Raw genomic sequence first — 20,739 nt, forward strand, 5'->3', positions numbered from 1 at the left:
AGTATATGAAGTAATGGTCCAACAGTTCAGATATCCATGGCGCCACGGATTTCATTATGTCCTCCCGCAGATGCTCTGCTACGATACTCCCATTGTTAAAATCGTGATGCCCTACGTGAATCTGTATCCGCACTTCATTTTGTTGGATAAAGTCTCCAAAATCTGGTATATAAACGCGGTCATGCATATAATTGTAATAATATGAAAATCCTATTGGCCAAAAATACAATATTAGGGGAATATAGTATTTTTGGCCAATTGACAAATTGGCCAAAAATACTATATTCCCCTAATATCAATTCATTAAATGTATCTAAAGCTTCCTTCCATTTCTCCTGTTTAATGTAATCTATTGTTTTATTCTGATATTCTTCGAAAACCTTCTCTTCGTTAACATCAATGAGTCCGAGCTGCCTGAGATACTCCCCGTACACTCCTATCTGATTCACGGGATCACACAAACCGTTCCCAATGGCAGCTCCCTTCAAATTCACTTTAATTTTTGCATCGGGATTTTTCTTATGGATAGTGTAAGCTAGCGCAGGGATGTACTTCCCAGCGTATGATTCTCCAGTTATATAAAACTTATTTGTTTGCAACTCTGGAAAGAGCTGAAGAAACTGAATCACGCTGGAGTACAATTCTTCTCCAATCTGGACTTGATCCGTGCTGTAGCCGTGTGGGTCGTCTGTGAAGCTAAAGCCTGCTCCTACAGGATTATCGATGTAAATCAAATGACTGAGCAGTGCCCAGTGAAACTGGCGCTTTTCTATAGTATTGTAAGCTAATGTTATGGGCCCATTTTCGTTTAAAAGACCGAAGAGCGACGACGCGCCGGGGCCGCCTTGTAGCCAAAGGACTACGGGGTACTGACAGGCACTTCTGATAGGTTTATTAATCGCTGGGAAATACCAAAAGAATTGGTTGGAGTTATAAGTTTTGTTGACGGTAAAATAGCCAGAATAACTCTTAATTCCTATATCTTCTGTCATGGCCACGCTCGCCAGTCGTCGCCCTTCTGCAACGTTTCCACTCTCGATGTATGGTATAAGGAACAGTGCTTCGCCAGCATCGCCGTCTTCGTTGATCCCGTAGATAACTATGCAAGAAACAATGACAAATCGTAATAATTTGAAATAAAATACATCCTATATAAAGACCCATCGCTCTTATGAGGTAAACTGAAATTAGAGAACATGTTTATCGTTGTCTATATTTGTATGAACTGAATACATTCCAGCTGAACGTAGCTGGCATTCCTATCTTTCAGGTGGAATTAAGATAATTTCTAACTTAGGTAAGTATGTAAATATAAATAGCATTCTATGAATGCATTCAGTTACAATGTAGGTGTTATCATAGAATTTATTTCATCCTTCAACCAAAGTCTTATCTACATTCAAAATATTTGTAACTACCTATTAACATACGTAGTTTTATTAACAACATACGTAGTTTTAGAGGGTTTGTTTGCATTCGCACCCAGTCATCTATTATCGCGTAAAAATGAATTGATTACTATTGAAAAAACATTGGGACACGATGATGACTTCATCAGCAGAATCGACCTCTAACGGGGTTTTCTACCGTGGCATGTTTGTCGGCTTACATATATTCTCTTCATAGTCGTATTCCTCATGGCTGAGGGTCGTGGTCATTACGTGGAATGAAACACACACAATAACTTTCTTGGCACTATTCATGGAGTGGTTTGGCATTGCCTTCTCCATTTCACACACAAGTTAATAATCGACCAGTGTGGATGTTACCTCACGATGTTTTCCTTCACCGGAAGCAAGTGGTGGTCGATGAAAACTACTATATATCAGTCAGATCACCAATAGGATTCGAACCTGGGATCTTTTGATCCGCAGGCGGGCGTCTTAACCTTTATACCACCACCGCTTCACGGTACTTATATTATGTAGTGTAAAATTGAAAACATTCTGTATATAAAATATGTATTTATTTGATTACAACACCTTGCTTAGCAACAAATATTATTGCATAAACAAAGGCTTAACTACACAGTTCTTGTTTATAATCATACATTCAATGTAACATAAGATTCTTAGAATTGTTACAATGGTCTATTTATTGAATTTAAATTGTATGATAGTTTCTTAACCACACTGATCATAAGAATAGTATAACCAATAACTTATTCTAATTATTTCGAGCAATGTAAAATCTACAAATTACTTAAGTTTCACTTATTTTTTATACCTAAATTCTCACTTTAGTTTGACACATTTAAATCAAATAAAATCACTGTTTATAGTTAAACTATGAAATCTCTTGTGACATATCTTATACCTATGGAGAGCATGGAAAGTAACATAACAGTTTTTAAGGATTCAAACACAAAACAAATTTAATGAAATCAATAAAAATGGAATTAATGAATCCACATTTTACAAATCCCTTAAAGCATGTTTCCTATATTTGTGATGGCCAGTGAAGGTTTTTTCATGAGTAAATCTAGTAATTATATCCAAGGCCCACTTGGGCTGGTCTCCGGGCACCATGTGGCCTGCATTCCTCACCATAATCTCCACTAGCTTCCCCGCTTGCTTCACATACCCAGCTATCTCACCATCCACCTCCCAAATGTATCTCTTCGCAGTCTTGTACTCTTCGGCACCAGTGAAATTCAAATTCCTTAAATAATTTACTGTCAAGGGATACGCAACAATAATATCCAACTGGCCATTGTAAATTACAACGTAATAATGATCTAGGAGTTCCGAAATCCATGGGGCTACTGATTTCATCACATCTTGTTTCAAATGCTTCTCAACATTTACTCCATCATTAAAAGGTAAGTTTCCAACATGAATTTGCTTGCGTGTGGCACTTTGCTGTATAAATGTGCCAAAGTCTTCATACCCTGTGTAATCTTTAGTATGCAAATAGTTGAAATACAACTTAAATCCAGTCATATTGTAGAAGATGCTCTTACCATCTATAAGATCTCCATTCAACAGAGCATCAAATGTATTGAATGCATCGTCCCATTTCTGCTGTTTAATGTAGTTAATTGTTTTATCCTGGTATTCTTCGAAAACCTTCTGCTGGTTAAAATCAATTAGTCCAATCTGTTGCAGATACTTTCCGTACACCATCTGATGTTCCGGGTCACTCAGCCCATTGCCTATGCTTAAGCCTTTCAAATTAACTTTTAATTTAGCACCAGGATTTTTCTTATGGATGGTGTAAGCTAAGGCAGGTACATACTTTCCGGCATAAGACTCTCCGGTCACAAAGAACTTATTTTGCTGCAACTCCGGGAACAGCTGGAGGAACTGCACTACACTTGAGTATAGTTCTTCGCCGACCTGGACTTGATCTCTGCAGTAACCTCGAGGGTCGTCTGTGAAGCTGAACCCGGTCCCCACAGGGTTGTCGATGTAGATGAGGTGGTGATTTAGCGCCCAGTTATACTTGCGCCTCTCCAACTTCTTGTTGCGCACTCTCAACGGTCCGTTTTCGGTAAAAAGCCCGTACAAAGAAGTGGCGCCCGGACCTCCTTGTAGCCACAGCACCACGGGAGCTAACTTGTTGTTCGGAATCATCGCGGGAAAGTACCAGAAGAATTGGTTGGAATTGTACGTCTTGTTGACAGTGAAGTAGCCCGCGTAACTCTTGATTCGGAGACTCTCCGTGAAGGGGACACGAGCAAGACGACGGCCTTCAGTCACGTTCCCGCTTTCTATATAGGGCGTAAGAAACAAAGCATCGCCTGCATCGCCGCCATCGTTGAATGTGTCCGATATCTTGGGATATTTGTGCAGGAAGCAATGGGAAAACGTTAAATTAAATATTTGTACCGACAAGATACACCAGATTAAACGGCCCATTGTCGCTACTACTGAATTAAAACTGAGAATTTTGCGATCATTCACTAACATATAAGCTGGTCAACTTGTTATCAACTGAAAGTTATTTATAGCAATGTTATTATGAACAACCGAATCCGATTATTTCCTCACGCTCAACATTTTTCGTACCTAGGTCAAAATTAAGTTTGTTTACACCTTGTTTATGGTTTACACGCACGCTTGACTTGACAAATGTTGATTGATGATGACAAATGACAACGACAGACAATATCTTGCCAACAAAAGGTTACTTTTTATGAATAAAAAAATTGATTTTGAGTTTGGTAAGTACACTGGTGTTGACTTTCAACAATCATGGAAGCTATAATTATTTAATTTCATGCTGGTAATATAATATTATCAATAGCTTAAGGCACCAATCATAAATTACATTACTAAATCTCTTAACTTTGGAACGCCGCAGACGAGTGGGCGTCTCATCGAGACCTACAAAATATTACGATGTACCTAGTCTGCAAAATCTGTTTAAATTCTCGGAAAATAATAAATTAAGAGGTCATTACTTGAAACTATGTCGCACATCGGCAAAAACAAAACCGAAGAGTAATTTTCTATCCAATCGTGTGGAACAAACTCAATGATATTGTTGTCACTGCACCTTCAGTCAACAGTTTTAAGAACAGATTTGATAACATTTCCAAACTTCAAGACACGTATGCATCAGTAGCTTAATGAGCTGCTAGTGTGTAATAAATAAAATAAATGAAAATGATTAAATTGCATAGTGTATAGGGATCTAAAACAGAAAAGAAAACAAAATGTCAAGCTGTCAAAATCCACATATTTAACAAAAGACTGTTTAAGAAAAACTGTATGGGCCAGAACCCTTTGCTTCCTCAATGAAACGAGGGAATAAACAAAAAAATGTCAAAATCCACTAATACATTGGTAGTTCGTTTTATTTTGAGTTTGATTTGAACTTTTGCACTGCTTTGCACTTTTATTTACCTGATAATAATATATACCTATTTCAAAATATTTGCGGCGTTGTTGTACAATTCGTAATAAGTGAAATAGCGTTCGAAAAGTAGTGATGTATCGTTATTTAGTTTTTTTACAAATATTTTTGTGTTTGTATTTAGAAACTACGGCCTTTGTATTTCCCTACGTATATCCTGTATTAAAATTAGAAGCCAGCCATGGAGACGCCGGGAAGCCGCTCATGCTCACTCCATACCTTAAAAATGGGTCTATCTCTCTAGCTCAGAACCTTTCTCGAGTGTCTATTACCGAAAAATTAGGATGCCGAAGTTACGCTGGCTTTTTTACCGTCAACGAAACTTACAACTCTAATCATTATTTTTGGTACTTCCCGCCTATATCTGGGGATGAATCCGCACCTTTGCTGCTCTGGCTTCAAGGTGGTCCTGGGGGCAGTTCTTTATTTGGGTTATTTGTGGAATTGGGCCCGATAACAGCTAACAATAAGGGATTTGTTATGCGAAAACATCATTGGGCATTGACCCATCACTTGCTCTTTATTGATAACCCTGTCGGCGCGGGCTTCAGCTTCACTGATCAGGAGAAAGGCTATTGCACCAACGAGGACTGCATTTCCAAAGGCCTGTACAACAGCCTCCAACAATTTTTCACTCTGTTCCCGAAATTAAGAAATAATGATTTTTTCATTACTGGAGAATCTTACGCAGGGAAGTACATTCCAGCACTGGCTATGATGATACATAAACAGAATGAAAATTGTAATGAAAAGAAGATAGAGTTGAAAGGGCTTGCTATAGGCAATGGGTATTGTGACCCTGTCAACCAGTTGGATTATGGAAACTATCTATATCAACACGGACTTATTGATAATGCTCAGTTGCGCATATTCCAGAAGTACCAGTCAAAGATTTATGTGGCAATAAAAAACGAGAACTGGGGTCAAGCAGACCTCCTTATGGACTATCTATTGGATGGAGACATAGCGAACACTTCATACTTCGGGGCTTGTACTGGTTTTGAAAATTACTACAACTTTTTACAACCCGTAGACAATTTAGATGTTAAGCCCCTTTTGAAACTGTTGCAAAAGGATGATGTGAGACGTAGTGTGCATGTCGGCAATCGTCCATTCAATGCAGAGTCTCAAAATGTTGCATTGTATCTAAGTACAGAGTTATTGAAGTCTGTCGCTCCTTATATTGCAGAACTATTATCTACATACCGTATTATGTTCTACAATGGACAATTGGATATTATTGTGGCTTATCCATTGACTGTGAATTTTTTGAAGAATCTTAATTTTTCTTCAGCACATGAATATAGAAATGCCCCTAGAAAAATATGGCGAGTTAAGAATGAAATTGCAGGTTATGTGAAAAAAGCAGGGAACCTCACTGAAGTTCTGGTGCGTAATGCAGGTCACATGGTGCCGCATGATCAACCCAAATGGGCATTGGATCTTATTACTAGATTTGTAAATGGAAAACTTTGATAATTTTTTCATAATTATCTATGTAATTACATCAGTTTGATGTAAACTTGACTGGTGTATGAAACTTGACCATGCACCAACTAATTTTAGGGTAGATGACAAATATTTGTTTGGATGACCTTTCAAAGGCCCTTATATTAATAGAAACGCCAGTGAAAAAATAACTGTCATAAAGACAATGTTTTCAAAGATATAACAAAAGTAAAGTCACACATTTGTATGGGCTTGTCCAAAAGCTCTATAATAAATGGCATAAACAAGTGACATCAGAACTTGGTAATATGTTTGTAAGAAAAGTTATGTTTGTTCGACAGGTACATTAAATATTACTTCTATGGTGATCACTAACAAAAGTTGTTACAACATTTTTGTTTTTATGATATTTGAGTTTATTTGATAATTTCATACTTTTTGAAAATTGAATTTCCAGCCAACAATCTATGAATTATGATAATAATTTTAAATACCTATACCCTATTCATCTTGGACTGAGACAAAAGGTAAACAAACCTTGAACAAAAAATCATTATTTCTCGTTATTCCTTTGTTAATTTTGTTCTTACTTTCTGTTAATGTAAAATTTTTTGTTGTTGTTGTTTTATGGAGTCATGTCGCTTACTTAAATGTTTGACTTTTGTTCATTTCTAGTTTCTTTTTTGTTTACCTTTTGTCTCGGTCTAAGATGAATAGGGTATATATGTTTTACAATTCTCTGACCTTGTCATGTACTTTAAGCTTTCCTGGTGAATCTAAGTTATGAACAAAATATAGTCAAGTGTATAAGTTACAACAAACTTGTTTCTAGACTATGTAGTTTCATACAAATGTCTCATATTAGGAAATATTGTTAAATTAACTCCTATTGATTAAAGAGTGTATGCAATATGTGCTGTGATCTACCTGTGGTACCTATATATATTTTATTTTAATATTTAGAATAATTGTATCTTATAAAATAAATAAAAAACTGTTTTATTTACTTATTTTATTCCATTACAAAAACTAATTATCATAAATATTAAACTAAATTAACCTATATATTATTAATTAATTACAATAAGTCTGAAAACATTGTACTGAGTATTTGTGGAATTCATTTAATTTTGTGATTGATTAATTAAAAATTATTAAATTCAATTGAAAATCAGATTTAATGTTGTGCATAATTATACAATTCCATTTTAGATTTAATATCCTTACATTAATTACTTACTTATTGGAATCAGATGTTGAGTAAATCATAAGAAAATATTTCATCCTAAAAATAGACAAAACGGGATGGGATTGTATGTGTGTAATCTGAAAAAGAAAGAAAAGAAAATTATGAATCAATACATCCATAGAAGCAGTGGTGGTCCAGTGGTTAAGACTGCCATCTGTGATAGAAAGGTCCTCGGTTTGAATTCCACTTGTGATAAAAAAATATTTACTGAAGTACATGATGATAGAAACATCGTGAGGAACCTTGCTCATGTAGCGGGAGCTAGGTGATTATGCTCGACCGCCACCGCAGGGAAGATCTTCCCGCCAGGCTGGTGTTGTGCCTGGGGAACCGCACGCGACAGGCGGTGTCATGTCGGAGGTTGTATTTATCCTTCCAATCGAAAACGCACTGTCTGCGCGGTCTAGGCTTGTTAGCTGTCCATAGTGAGTCGACCGTCGTGCCATCTGTCCGTAGTGTCCTGAATCACTTTGTGTGGCTTGTTATTCGTTGCGTTTGGTCGGCTTTTTTTTTTACATCTGCACCGTTGTGCATGTGGCGTGGTAGATGTCGCCACACTCACTTTTGGCCATTTATTTAATTATTGTGTATGCAGCTAGCAGTTAGATGGTAGTAAGTCATTTTGGATGCCTTTATTCAACCTGTATAAAATCTCACAGGTGTTATGCAATAAATAGGAGCTGAGGAGTGACTAATGCTATGCGATCAAAGTCAAAAGCATTCAATCAGAAATTAAAACTTAACAGTCACATTTTCAAATCAACTTTTAAAACTTTGTACTACAATACCCCTAGAGAGATAAATTTATAATTTTGTCGCGTCTCTTCTTCACCGCTTCGGAAGCAGGCAGTCTTAGTTTTAAGTAAATTTTTATCTTCTATATAACATTGAATAACTTTTTTAAATTTAAACGAACAGCTGTAAAGTAAGTTACCATGTGTTATGCTAGAAGTGAGGTCAAGGCGTCCAGGAACTGCGGTCGTTGTGCGGTGGGCAGCGTGATGACTGCAGACTCCATGCGGTCCAGGGAGATGGCGGCGCCGCACTGAGCTGCCGCTTGCTCGAACGCCGCGCCGAAGAGACTGCGGATGTGGCGGTACTTCTTTTAAACTTTAGGTTCAAAATGCCCAATTCGCAGAATGACCACTTCACAAAAAATCCAATGGTCGGAAAATGTACAGTACGCAAAATGTCCTGATGTTAAAAATGACCAATTCGCAGATTGTCGTATTCGCAGAAAATCCAATAGCTATCACTGAGATATGGATTTACTGTTTTGTAAATAGTTACTAATTGTTTAACACGCAAATCGATTTCGTATTTAATGACCCGATATCTGTTTCAACATGAAAGCGTTTCAGTATACAATGCTAATGGATAATCCAGGGCTGTCTTGGCCTTGACCTAGGCGAGGGTAAAGATGTAAAAAAGCGACAAAATTAAATCTAAATTTACTTGAACTCTTGATTTAATTTGTGATTGATCCTCATCATAACCGTTATTAATAGACCTTTGAACATTGTAAGAAACAATAATGGTAAGCCCTTCTGGCGTGGTAGGGACCAACACTATTCAAATGAGTTTCTTTCGGCATTCCTCCTCAGCAGTGGTCGTTCCAAAATGCCAGTAGTTTGTAGCTTGTGAGAAATAATTATAAATATAAAAATTGACGAGAAAAAAGTGCCTGTGAATTGAATTTGAATTTTGACAACATTATGGCAAACTGAGCATCTTATGAATTTGTAATTTTTAAATTATTTAAAATTAAAAAAAAAATGCTTAAATTGTCACGAGAACAAAGCCTACGGTCAGTATGTCAGTTAGTATCCGGTATTACTCACTTTCTAGGCTCTTGGTCGAACCTGGGCGGCAGCCCCAGCAGTATGCAGGTGTGGTCGTCGAGCGCAGCGCTGGCCACCAGCGGCTGCGGCGCCCGGAGCTGAGCCGCCGCGGCCCAGCGCGCCGCCAGCGACAGCCACAGCGGGCCTCGCAACCAGCGGGCCTCCGCCGTGCCCTGTCCAGTCCCACGAGGTTTGTATACTCATGTTATAATTGTAATTACACATTTTTGTAAAATTAGAAAAATTATAACAAAATCACAAGTGAAAATCTAAACAATACAAATTAAATTGCGAAAATTACGCACAACTACAAAAACACCAAAAATTAGAATTAAAACATATTTCAACTTTACGATGTCAAAAGACATTGTCGGAAAGAGACAAAACATGCTTGAACATCAAGTCATGGATTTAATAAGAACTTCGTAGTAATTCCATGCATAAAGTACGCTTTAACTTTTTATGAATAAGTGGGTTAGTATATCACAACGAATATGTTAAAAAATAATGCTTCTAGCTAACTATAATAATAATAACTAAACTCCAACGCTCAATGATTAAGGAAGAAACCGAGAAAACGCTCAGATGTTATAAATAACTTACTTCCGGAACAATGAAATAGCTAAAAGGGCCGGCCCTCATCAGCTTCCTGGCGCTGAGTATGGCGTTCACGACCTTCAGACACGCCTGCAGCGCCATCTGCGCCGACGTCACGCCCAGCGTGACGGCTGGGCTGATCTCTGTCACGTCCAATGCGGACAAGGCGTGTTGGAAACCTGTGGCTTTCGGCAGCGATTCCTGGGAAGAAAACTTTCTAGTAGTGTTTAATCGGCTTGGGCGCAAAATGTATCTTACGCAAAATGTCGCGATGAGGATTTAGAATAAAAATTTTCAAAGCAAAAACATACATATAATGAAACTGTTAGTGGGCTATGTCTGTATATAGGAGGCATCACGCCAAAACTACTGGACGGAATTTGACAACGGTTTTCACAGTTTTACAGGGATAGTATAATTTAAAATGTGGTATAGATTTCATTCATCAACACGAGATATTAACAATAATAAGTTATTAGTGCATGTACGTATTTAACGCAGGTGGAAAGGTGAAAGTTTATCACGGGTTGCTTTATTTAAAATTATTAATTATAGATATAAAGTAGCGAATGCGCAAAATTTGTTTGTTACCTCTTCACATTTATCTACTTACCCTCAACCAGAGTCATCTTGAAATGTTGCGTACATATATGTAATATATGAACGTGGACGAAACCGCTGGCAAAAGCTAGTAAATTATAATTTACTAAGAAGCAACAAACAAACTTTCGCATTCATAATATTAGTTAGGACGAGATATTGGCGGTATATCCAGTTCATAATATCGGGACTCACGTGTTCGATCAAGGCCATTATGGCGTAGACCATATCCAAGGCGGGCAGGTCGGCGGCGAGCGGACGCCGCAGCAGGAAGGCGGCGCGCGCGGCGCCCGGGCACGCGCGCTCGAGCGCCGCGCGGACGCCGCGTCGCAGCTCCACGTCCATGGCGCGGTACGCCTGCCGCGCTTGCGACAGCGGGTAGCTGGCCAACCAAAGTGTTCCGCGTCTACATATCCCTTACTTAGTGTGTTCGCGGCGATTAACGCGAGTTCATTGGGTAAAAGATGTACCCCTTTTCCGAAATGTCCACGTCTACATATCCCTTACTGTGTTCGCGGCGAACGCTCATGTAAGGTCGTTGGGTAAAAATATACCTGTGGCGACAACGACCACGCCACGAATAACAAGCCACACAAGTGATCCACGACTCTACGGACAGATGGCACTATGGTCGATAAGCTACTAGATGCTAACAAGCCTAGACCGCGCAGACAGTGCGTTTTCGATTGGAAGGATAAATACAACCTCCGACATGACACCGCCTGTCGCGTGCGGTTCCCCAGGCACAACACCAGCCTGGCAGGAAGATCTTCCCTGCGGTGGCGGTCGAGCATGATAACCTAGCTCCCGGTACATACCTTTCCCGAAATGTCTTTTTCCCAAAATGTCGCTTTCCCAAACTGTTTCTTGTCCATAATGAACTTTTCCAAAATGTCTTTCCCATAATATTTCTTTCTTCCCATAAAATCAAAAATTTTGACATTTTGACACCAAGGGACATTTTAAGAAAAAAACATTCTAAACCTCAACAAAAGAAAGAGCATTACGTTGCTCCTTAATTGGACAAAATTATATTATACTAGCTGCGCCCAATGGCTTCGCTCCCATGGTAATTTCGGGATGTATTGTATGTGTGGGTGTTATTCCAGGTTATATTCTACCCGTGTACCAAATTGCATAACAGTCGGTCCAGTAAATTTTACGTGAAAGAAACATACACATAGTTTTACTTACAATAACAATATATTAACATTGTTATTATGTAGTAAGTATTGCACAAATCCAATGCAAAAATAAATAAGGCTATAGCTTTTTATGTTACTAAAACCACCAACTGCCCAGGCTATATATTAATCGCCTCATACGACATCTAATGGGAGTTGAAGTGGTACACTTTTAGACCGGGAACCACACGTTGAAATCTACTATTTCTCAATACATACCCCATGTTAGCCAGTAATTGACGCAGTCTGCCTTCCCCAGCGAGTGTGTGAAGCTTCAGTGCAGGGCCAATCAAGGGAGCATGACGTAATGCCGCTTCTAAAGACCAGGAGCGGTATAGGGGGAGCCACACGTCTTTTTCAAGCACAACGCGACACGACTAGAAAAAGGAAATGATAAGAGTCGAGTGAGAGTTGATCAAGACTCGCGCAACGTTCTGTAAAATTGGCTTTTTTACAAGCCTTTATTTAACTTGCAATATATAAACCGTTTGAGGTAAATGTTTGTTCGTGTGGTATTTTGAAACCTTCCTTAGGAATCACAATATCTATCGGTGATAACCGGATGAGAATTAATGCAGTATTTTTTAAGTTCATCGCGAACAAACAAACAGACGCGGCAGAGGATATAGTTTTATAACATTAGTAGCACTTACAGCATGGTCAGTTTCCGGCTGGCTGCTGATCCTCCGATGCAGATCGTCGGCGTCCAGCACACAGCGCGCGGGAGTGCGCGCATGCAGCGCCGCGTGCGCCGCCAACGCGACGCCGCACGCCCACGCGGCGCCGCGCGCGCCGCGCGACACGCGTCGCGACACCTCCAGCGCCACGCAAGCGCTCTACAGGTATATTCAGGGTTCAATTACACGCACACCGCGACTGACCACGAGTTCTGCCCGCCCCAGGCTAATTGTGAGGATGTACCTTTCGTATCAGGGGTTCCAAAACAATTTATGTACGCAGAGCATTTATTTATTTAGTAGCTTTTAGTTTTGTATGTCTAGTTGAAATATTTAGGGTACAATGATGATCAATAATGCGTGCAAAAGTACGATTTCAACGCCCTAATCGTCGCCCTCAAAGCTGCAGCCTAATTAACCTAAGGATTGGTCAAGCCCTGTTGAAAGACTTCTGTTATGGGATGCTATACCATGTAGAAAAGTAGTGTTCTTGCACTGAGAACAATTGTATGTACGTAGGCACACTGATTTTTTTTTGCCAAGAAAAAATATGTAGTGTAAAGTGTTTTGTTCAATAGATTACCATACACATACAATACAATACTTGTCTATAATGAAATTTTGATGGGTATAAATGAGCTTGTTATACATCTTGAAAATAAATAGTTAAAATTAATTAAAATTTACTCACAGGTTTCCCGAAATAAGAGAACTGTGTATAGTTAAACATAAGCGTGTGTCGGCGCTCCTCCCATTCCCGTCTTTCACGGCGCTTTTCCACCACAGCCTCCAGGGCTTCCATGCCACTCTCAGCGGGTTGCTCATCCTAAAAAAAGGTATGAAAATCACTTTGATCAGAAAAGTTAAATAGGTACCCATATTCATACTAATATTATTGTTCTAAGAGTGTGTTTGTTTGTTTCTTCTTGCATGTCAAAATGGAGCATTGGTTTCATATAATTTTTGGTGTGGAGATAGATGAAGATCCGTACAGTGGCACAGGCTTTTTGCATGGATATAACATATTAATAAGAAGTAAGTAAATATAAGGAACTGTAGTATAAGTATAATAAATAAGAATATTTAAATGTATTCTAAGTATGTATGTCTTTTTCATGTGTATCTTACCTCATCTTCATCATCTCTGAAAATATCATCAAAATTGGGAATGTTCTCTTCACTGTCTTTATACACTAACCTAACCTGAAAAATTTAATTATGATATTAATTTTTGGGAATAAATAATACATATTCTGTTTGAAAATCATGACTAATCAATTTAAATTTTATTGCGGCTTGAGGCGGTGTACAGTTCATTATGACATATTTCTCTTGGCTTGAGTTTGTATGTACAGACAGATTTAGTTAGACATAATTTTTATAGTGAGTTAACTCGAAATAACATGTAAAATGTAACAAACCTGCCCATCACTATACACATTACAAATGTCTGTAGGTTTATGAGAATCTAACACAAAAAACACCACATCTTCCTCTGGCTGCAAAACCTCCACTAAATCAATAGTCCCGCCACAGTTCACCAACACCACATACTTTATTTCTTCATTGTTTTCTTCATAAGCCGTTTTCAAATCAACTATACCCCCCACTGGAACTAATGTGTACGAAATATTGTCACATTTAAACAGTTCTTGCAAAATTTTACACGTACAGATTGCGTCCACGTCGTAATGTACTAACAACAACACCCTCTGCAAGAAAACAACGTGAATTTGTTAAATTTCAACCAATAAATCATTGATAAACTATTGTAAACAACCACTGCGGGCATCATACTCACATTTCCGAGTAATACGTCGTAAAAATCTGTCCGTAAGTCTTCTATGAACATTTTGAGCCAGTAACAATGTTCAGTACTCCATTTTATTCAGAATACCATTGCACTTTCCAGGATTTTTTCGAATAATTAACAAACTGCAGTGCATAAAATTCATAAACACCAACACCTGTTCCAACCAAACGTCAAAAGTTCAACGACAAAATGTCAAAAGTGCATGAGAAATCGCGCCAAATTTTAATAGACACGTTCGGAAAATATAATTTGGACATGGTGCTAATGATACGTTCAAGTCGAGGTTTTATATTTTGGAAAAATGAGCTTGACATAATTTTCTCTATTTGTTCTCCCTTAAATAGAAGAAGGGCCGAGCATGGAATTAGTAGGCACTGAAATACTTATTAAATCAAAATAGATTTTAATTCCCTTAGACTTCAGCACTTTGATTTTTTCCTTCATCGGAAGCAAGTAGTGGCCAACAAATGTTTTGAATTTATTACGTGCGCCGGACTGATAAACTAATGAGTAGGATTCGAAGTAGGGACTTCTTAAACACCGGCGGGCGTGCTAACCACCACTTCCACACAAACGTAATATTTACATTCCCCTGGTACCTACTTGCACCACATTTAAAACCGCTTCAATGGCTGAAACATGGAAAATGTACTTACGAGATAATAGTTATTTGAAGTCATAGAATTTAAATGTATGTGTATGAAGCGAAATGACGACCAAAGTTAGTTTTATATTAAAATAACTAATATATTAATAAGTACCTATGTTATTTCAGTACAAAAAGAGTATTTGAGGGAAGCTATAGGTAGGTAAGTATTCAATTAAATTAATATTAAATGGTATTGAAAATTTTTATTCCATACAATAATTATTGCTTATTACTATCATTATTTACAGAATTTGTCCTTTTTTTAAAACTTTCGACGTGGTGGTGAGCTATCCTGTGCGCTATTGTGTGTGGTCTTAACAAGTTGCTGTTCAGAGCATGGACGTATGACCTTAGTAGAGACTCGTCTGTTTCTTCTGGATAAAGATAGTCCTTAATTTCGTAACAGAGAAGGTCTTCAGGGCAGTCGAGGGCGCGTAAACACCCAGCGTATTCAGACCATACCAATTTCCTCCATTTAACATTATGCCGTTGTGCCAACGGAACCAGAACGCACGCAGCAAATGTGTGATCCCCATAACTTACAGACTGGAACTGCTCCAGAAACTGAGTATAAAAATCTTGGAAGTTTTGCAATCCTGTCAGCTCTCTGTCGAAGTCGAAACCAGCTCTACTTTTAAACAAAGTTTGAATACACTTCTGCAGCAAAACCTTGATGTTTGCTTCGAGAAATAAGGAGTTGTCGCATAAAAACACGCACATGACGCGGCAGAATCTATCTGTTATACTCATGTCTTGGAGAAGATCGGAGAAACACAGTTCATTGAACAGAATCCATTCTAAACTGCAAGTTATTATCAGTTCCTTTTGTGATGTAGCTGTAGTGTCGCCAGCTCGATGTGTTTCTTCGGCTTCCTGACTCTTACTGTACAACATTAATATGGGCAGGTAAATCCAGTCCCTGGGTAGAATCGGCTCTTGCCACATCCTCAAAACGACATTAGGGCCTATGTCCCTGTAGCTCAAATTGATTACTCTGCGGTAACACAGTTTTATATCTCCTATTGAAGTTACCGCTTTGGAGAAGTTCTCTGCATCAGACAACGACAGCATATTGAACAGTCTTTCAGTTGTGAACCAATTCTTATTGAAAATCACAGTATTAAATACAAATTCCAGTTCATACTTCTTATCGATCCTTAAAATATAGCAGAGTTTGCTGGAAACGATGTATATAAGGTCTTTGTTCAGATCCGATATATCGTTTAAAACTGCAATTTTGACGAGGCTAAATAAGAAATCCGTTTCGATTCTAGTGAACCAGTTGTCACATAAACTTGGGAATTGATTCGCCATATTCCTGAGATAGGCTGAGAAATGTTCCATTAGATATTTGCACGCTTCTTTGTCCTCCATCAACCTTAATACGTCAAGCAGCGACGCCAGAAACGGCAGAGGAGAACACGGATTTAGAATCGGCAACACTTTTTGTGCCGAATCTATAACAGACGTACCAAGGCATTTTAAATTCTTTGTGTAATGGAGATCTCTATTTTCTATTCCTGATAACAGATTTGAAGAGGGTACCAAATTATTTACTACCTCCTTGAATCCGTTGGATGCAGATAGATCTTTTAGAGAGTCACTGAGAAACTTTAATGGGACTCTTTCAATCATCAACACAGTTTTACAGCAGTCTAAGGCTGAACAAATGAGACGGAGATGCCCACAAGTGTAGCTTTCAGAATGTGCCAACTGTGCAAGCCACTTCTGAATGCCTTCCTTCAATAGAGGATAAACTTGACTCTTGAAAGGATCTCTATTTACCCTATAACAGCCTAAAACCTTATTGACAAATTGCAGAACAACAGCTGCATGAGTGGCAGTGATTACTGGAGCTTTGACAAAGATATCTGTACCTTTAACATGTTTATAAAGTGTCGTAATAATCACAGGAGACAGGGACATAGCTTTATCAATACCAAGATTGTACTGCAGTAAATTAGACAGAATGCTATATGCTTCTATTTGTATTCTCAGTCCGTAAGTACCATCTACACCAGAGCTAATATACTCTGATATTGGTTTCAGTATTTCATATTTCTCTACTAGAATATTTCCAATTTCTATACACTGAAGAGATAGAATTCTCAAAAATTTAAGTGCAGCCAAGATTGGTTTGCCATTGTATACTATGTGTGGAACAAAAGAAAAGCTCAAACTGCTAACTGGAAGGAAATTTCGAATAATACTTTGCATCAAGTGATCCGTGTCAATGATTTTGGTAGCAGTCTCAATGGAGTCCCTGACTAGACGGGTCAATATTTGTAAAGAGTACTGAACACAGTTGAAACTAGGCTTAACAGTCTCCAAAATGTAAAATAATCTCTGAAGTATATCAGTTCTCAACAGAGCAGCAATAATATCTATTTCTGCCAAATGGAAATCTTTTAATTCTGATTCTTTTGACTCCATATCTTGAATTTCTGATTTGTCATTCTCTAAACATGGCTGCTGTAACCCTTCGCCAAAGCCGAGCAAGGCATCCAAACTGGCTTCATCAATTCGATTGTAGACTAAATTCCTCATTGCTTTCAACGCTGGCTCTAATACCAGAACTTTATTTTCGTCCATGGCATATCGGATGACAAAAAATATTTTGCTCAAAGGTATTTCAAGAATATCCTTGTATGTTCCTGTACTGTAGTATTCTAGTATTCCGGCAATTGTATTCAAAGCCAAGACTCTCTGTTGTGGGACCGCTGATCTTGACAATTCAAATAGTTCTGATAATGTGTAACCAGGTCTGTGTGGTTCTTCTCCGTGGTGGAATAGTGTTTTTGTTTTCTCCGTGTATTCCATTGAGTAAGGCAACAAGTATCCGTTAAAATTAAATCTTGCTTCATAAGGCTCATCTGGTCTTATTTTTTTACTCTCTTCAATGCCTCTCATCCACTGCAACTTATCTTTTTCAAAAGTGTCAAAATGGAGCCATTTATTTACTCCCGGGTGAGAGAGAATGTCATTCTCCCAAAGATAATCATTTTCTATAGGCAAATTATTTCGTGATTCATCAGTGTCCATATTTTCTTCTACAATTTTTGATTTTATTTCAAGAGCAATAATTGGTGATGTTGTATTTGCTTCTGTAGATGATTTTTGCCGTCTACCTTTAATAAATTCTATTAATTTTGGATCTAAGCTTGACATCAACTTCTTTTGTTCTTCCAAAATTTCTTTTTCAGATAATTTACTCAATGTGTTTACATTCTCACTGTGAATGTCATCTGATTCACTTGATGATAGTATATAGCTTTTTGTAGGTAGATTTTTAGGTTCAGATAAGTTTTCTTCTTTATTAGTTTGTGTGGTTGATGGAGAAGACTCATCAACTTCCATCATTGGTAATTCTTTTCTTGCAATTTTAGCTGCTTTTGAGACCGTAGCAGGCCTTTTGCCGGGAGTTAGAACAGGGTCCCGCTTGAGAACTTCAGGAAACCCTTGAGCTGGCATAGGCAAATCAAAATCCACAAAACTACCCATGTTCTTTTCTATGATATTTCCTAAAATGGATGGGATCACTTTAGGGTAGTATACTTTATCATCATCTGTTAAAGTTTCCTTCGAATCAGAGATTTCCTCGTTGTTCTTTTCAATTATATCACCTACCATTGCACTGATGTCGAAACTAGAATTTCCTTCAAAATTAACTCGTTTTTCTTCATGGTTCTTAAGACCTTTCGATTGCGCGTACTTTGAAGGCTTTCTTGTATCGCTGGTTACCCTTTTCGTTGCCTCTGTTGGTCGTAAATTAGTTACTTGAGCCGCTGGTTGTAAATTTTGATTCTTGCTTTTTTCCCGTAGGAATTCTTCCTGCATTCTGAGAATTTCATTTTCATCATCACCGGGCTTGGGTCTTTTGAACATTTTTCTTTATATATACTTGTTACGATAATCTCTGGGTTCACTAAAACGTTTAACAATCAGTAAAACATATTTCTAAAATGAATGAAGAAAGATAATAAACAAATCACTTGGCTTGACATTTAATGTTTTTTAAGTATGTTGAAATGACAGTTGATGTTGATTTGATTGTCATGTTTTTTGAATGTTTGTTAAGCAAAGAAGGAAAGCCGCAGATATAACACAAAGAAACGGTTTTAAATTTAAAGAAAAAAATATTTTAGTTACTAATAAGTTTTTCACAAAAGTTTCATTTTTGACCTCTTTTTTATTGTTGTCAGCAAAGTTGTCAGATCTTAGATTCATGAAATTAGTAAGTACTCGTAGTACTTACTAATGCTTAGATATATGTCTAGTCCGCTTTGTATTGAATTTCTCGTTCGGATTATTTGTCTAATATTGTCACAGTTGATTTTGTCATGGTCTTCATACTTGTTTGGTTTAATAATTATCATTTCATTAGTCAAAAAGAAATCAAAATGATTTTTATGTCTAACTTATAATTTTATTATGTTTCTACTTTTTGTTTTGTCTGTACTGTGTGTGAATTCGAACAGATTTCTTTGCACTTTAACAATTTTTTAATATGGCGGAAGCATTGACTGACCGCCGTTCGGACGTCTGGTTTTTTGTCACGAATTTAGGAGTTTGTCGCTAATTATTCTTATTTTTGAAGATAAATTATTAATTCTTATTAGTTGTGCTTGAAAGATATTGTAGTGTGAAATAAAGTGTGCATTCGGAAAACGCTTAATCAGCGATAAAAATGGTAATGATAGTTTTTTGTTTTGATACTTTTTGTGACTGATTACAAAAATGTGTTTTTGTATTTTTTCACTCTATTTTTTAATTAGTGCCTTTGCGATGCACTTGGAACGTTTTTTGTTTGTGAATATGTAAAAAAGCATTTTTTGCCTACATTTTTTTCTTTGTTTTCAAGTATTCTAACCAAAAAAAAACTGTCACAAAGTGGTCGCGATATCACATGTTATTTTATGTGATGTTTCTCTAATAAATGGGTGATTTCTTTGTATTAATAAGACATTAATTATGCAAGCTGGGTGTGGCAGTATTGATTTTCTTGGAAGGTTCTAGACATAGAGCTAGAATACGTCTTGAATCCTTGCACCAAAGTTGTGCTACATACAGTTATACAATGCGGTATTTGCGTTTCAAAATAGATGTTCTATGCGAAATTTTGCTTACTAATAGTTACTACGGTTAATTTAGCTTGCCTGCTATAAATAATTACAGCGCTTATTCCATTTTTCTAAGAATTTGTGGCAGTATAATAAGCATCTCATATGTTGCACAATTTTGGAGTTTACTCAATATGCAGAGTGCTGCATTGCCTATAAAATAGCATTATAAAACTGTTATCAGTTATGTAAGTCTACTGCATTTGAAATTGCTGCATAGTATGATGATTATATTGAAAAACACATGTCAGGAAATATAAAAGTCATTGTTTGGAGGCACTCTCTGTATTTCTTACAATTTGATTGAAAATTTGATATTGAACACCCAATTGTAATACATTTGAAACCTGAAAACATGCTATTATAGGAAATATGACTTGTTTAATACTAAGTTTATAAGGATTAGATGGTTATCTGTATCTTGTTTAGGAATTTCTGAAATTCAACTTGACATCTCGAGTAAACATTAGTAATATTATTCTGAGACCACTAATTTAAAAATAGATTGCAAACACATCCATATTAAATATATATCCAATAAACTTTGCAACACACTTAATGGATAATATAGTATCTCCAAGCACTTCCAGAACTAAAATATATGGATACCGAGGCAATGAATTAAAGCCCCCAATAAGATTAATACTAACATGTTGTCTATTTATGTATATAAAGCCTTGACAACTGACAGGTATCAATA

At 37.3% G+C, this 20,739-nt stretch overlaps 6 protein-coding genes across 6 annotated transcripts in view; 2 read left to right on the forward strand and 4 right to left on the reverse strand.

Moving 5' to 3' along the window:
• Positions 1-48: 48 nt before the first annotated feature.
• Positions 49-4,560, reverse strand: LOC128678997 (venom serine carboxypeptidase-like). Its single transcript, XM_053760927.1, has 2 exons — positions 4,406-4,560; positions 49-1,099 (listed from the first exon to the last, which is right to left on the reverse strand). The coding sequence occupies exons 1-2, from the start codon at positions 4,422-4,424 to the stop codon at positions 180-182; spliced, it is 939 nt and encodes a 312-aa protein (XP_053616902.1). The 5' UTR covers positions 4,425-4,560; the 3' UTR covers positions 49-179.
• Positions 1,952-4,074, reverse strand: LOC128678986 (uncharacterized protein). The gene has a single exon (XM_053760912.2). The coding sequence runs from the start codon at positions 3,909-3,911 to the stop codon at positions 2,415-2,417; it is 1,497 nt and encodes a 498-aa protein (XP_053616887.1). The 5' UTR covers positions 3,912-4,074; the 3' UTR covers positions 1,952-2,414.
• Positions 4,561-4,728: 168 nt separating the features above from the next.
• Positions 4,729-7,311, forward strand: LOC128678988 (venom serine carboxypeptidase-like). Its single transcript, XM_053760915.2, has one exon. It carries the CDS (start codon positions 4,936-4,938, stop codon positions 6,334-6,336), a length of 1,401 nt encoding a protein of 466 aa, XP_053616890.1. The 5' UTR covers positions 4,729-4,935; the 3' UTR covers positions 6,337-7,311.
• Positions 7,305-14,461, reverse strand: Cdc45 (Cell division cycle 45). Its single transcript, XM_053760911.2, has 11 exons — positions 14,259-14,461; positions 13,879-14,169; positions 13,586-13,660; positions 13,149-13,283; positions 12,434-12,616; positions 12,000-12,157; positions 10,792-10,978; positions 10,003-10,197; positions 9,400-9,572; positions 8,493-8,640; positions 7,305-7,635 (listed from the first exon to the last, which is right to left on the reverse strand). The coding sequence occupies exons 1-10, from the start codon at positions 14,307-14,309 to the stop codon at positions 8,499-8,501; spliced, it is 1,590 nt and encodes a 529-aa protein (XP_053616886.1). The 5' UTR covers positions 14,310-14,461; the 3' UTR covers positions 7,305-7,635; positions 8,493-8,498.
• Positions 14,462-15,102: 641 nt separating this feature from the next.
• On the reverse strand, positions 15,103-18,943 carry LOC128678975 (uncharacterized protein). The gene has a single exon (XM_053760894.1). It carries the CDS (start codon positions 18,802-18,804, stop codon positions 15,139-15,141), a length of 3,666 nt encoding a protein of 1,221 aa, XP_053616869.1. The 5' UTR covers positions 18,805-18,943; the 3' UTR covers positions 15,103-15,138.
• A 470-nt stretch (positions 18,944-19,413) lies between these two features.
• Positions 19,414-20,739, forward strand: part of sno (strawberry notch) — a 36,707-nt gene continuing 35,381 nt past the window's right edge. The window contains exon 1 of the mRNA XM_053760932.1: positions 19,414-19,609. Within this exon, the coding sequence (XP_053616907.1) occupies positions 19,607-19,609 (3 nt within the window). The 5' untranslated portion in view covers positions 19,414-19,606. The remainder of the gene's footprint in view (positions 19,610-20,739) is intronic.

The sequence above is a fragment of the Plodia interpunctella genome, chromosome 21 (genome assembly GCF_027563975.2).
Source record: "Plodia interpunctella isolate USDA-ARS_2022_Savannah chromosome 21, ilPloInte3.2, whole genome shotgun sequence".
NCBI classification, from domain to species: domain Eukaryota; kingdom Metazoa; phylum Arthropoda; class Insecta; order Lepidoptera; family Pyralidae; genus Plodia; species Plodia interpunctella.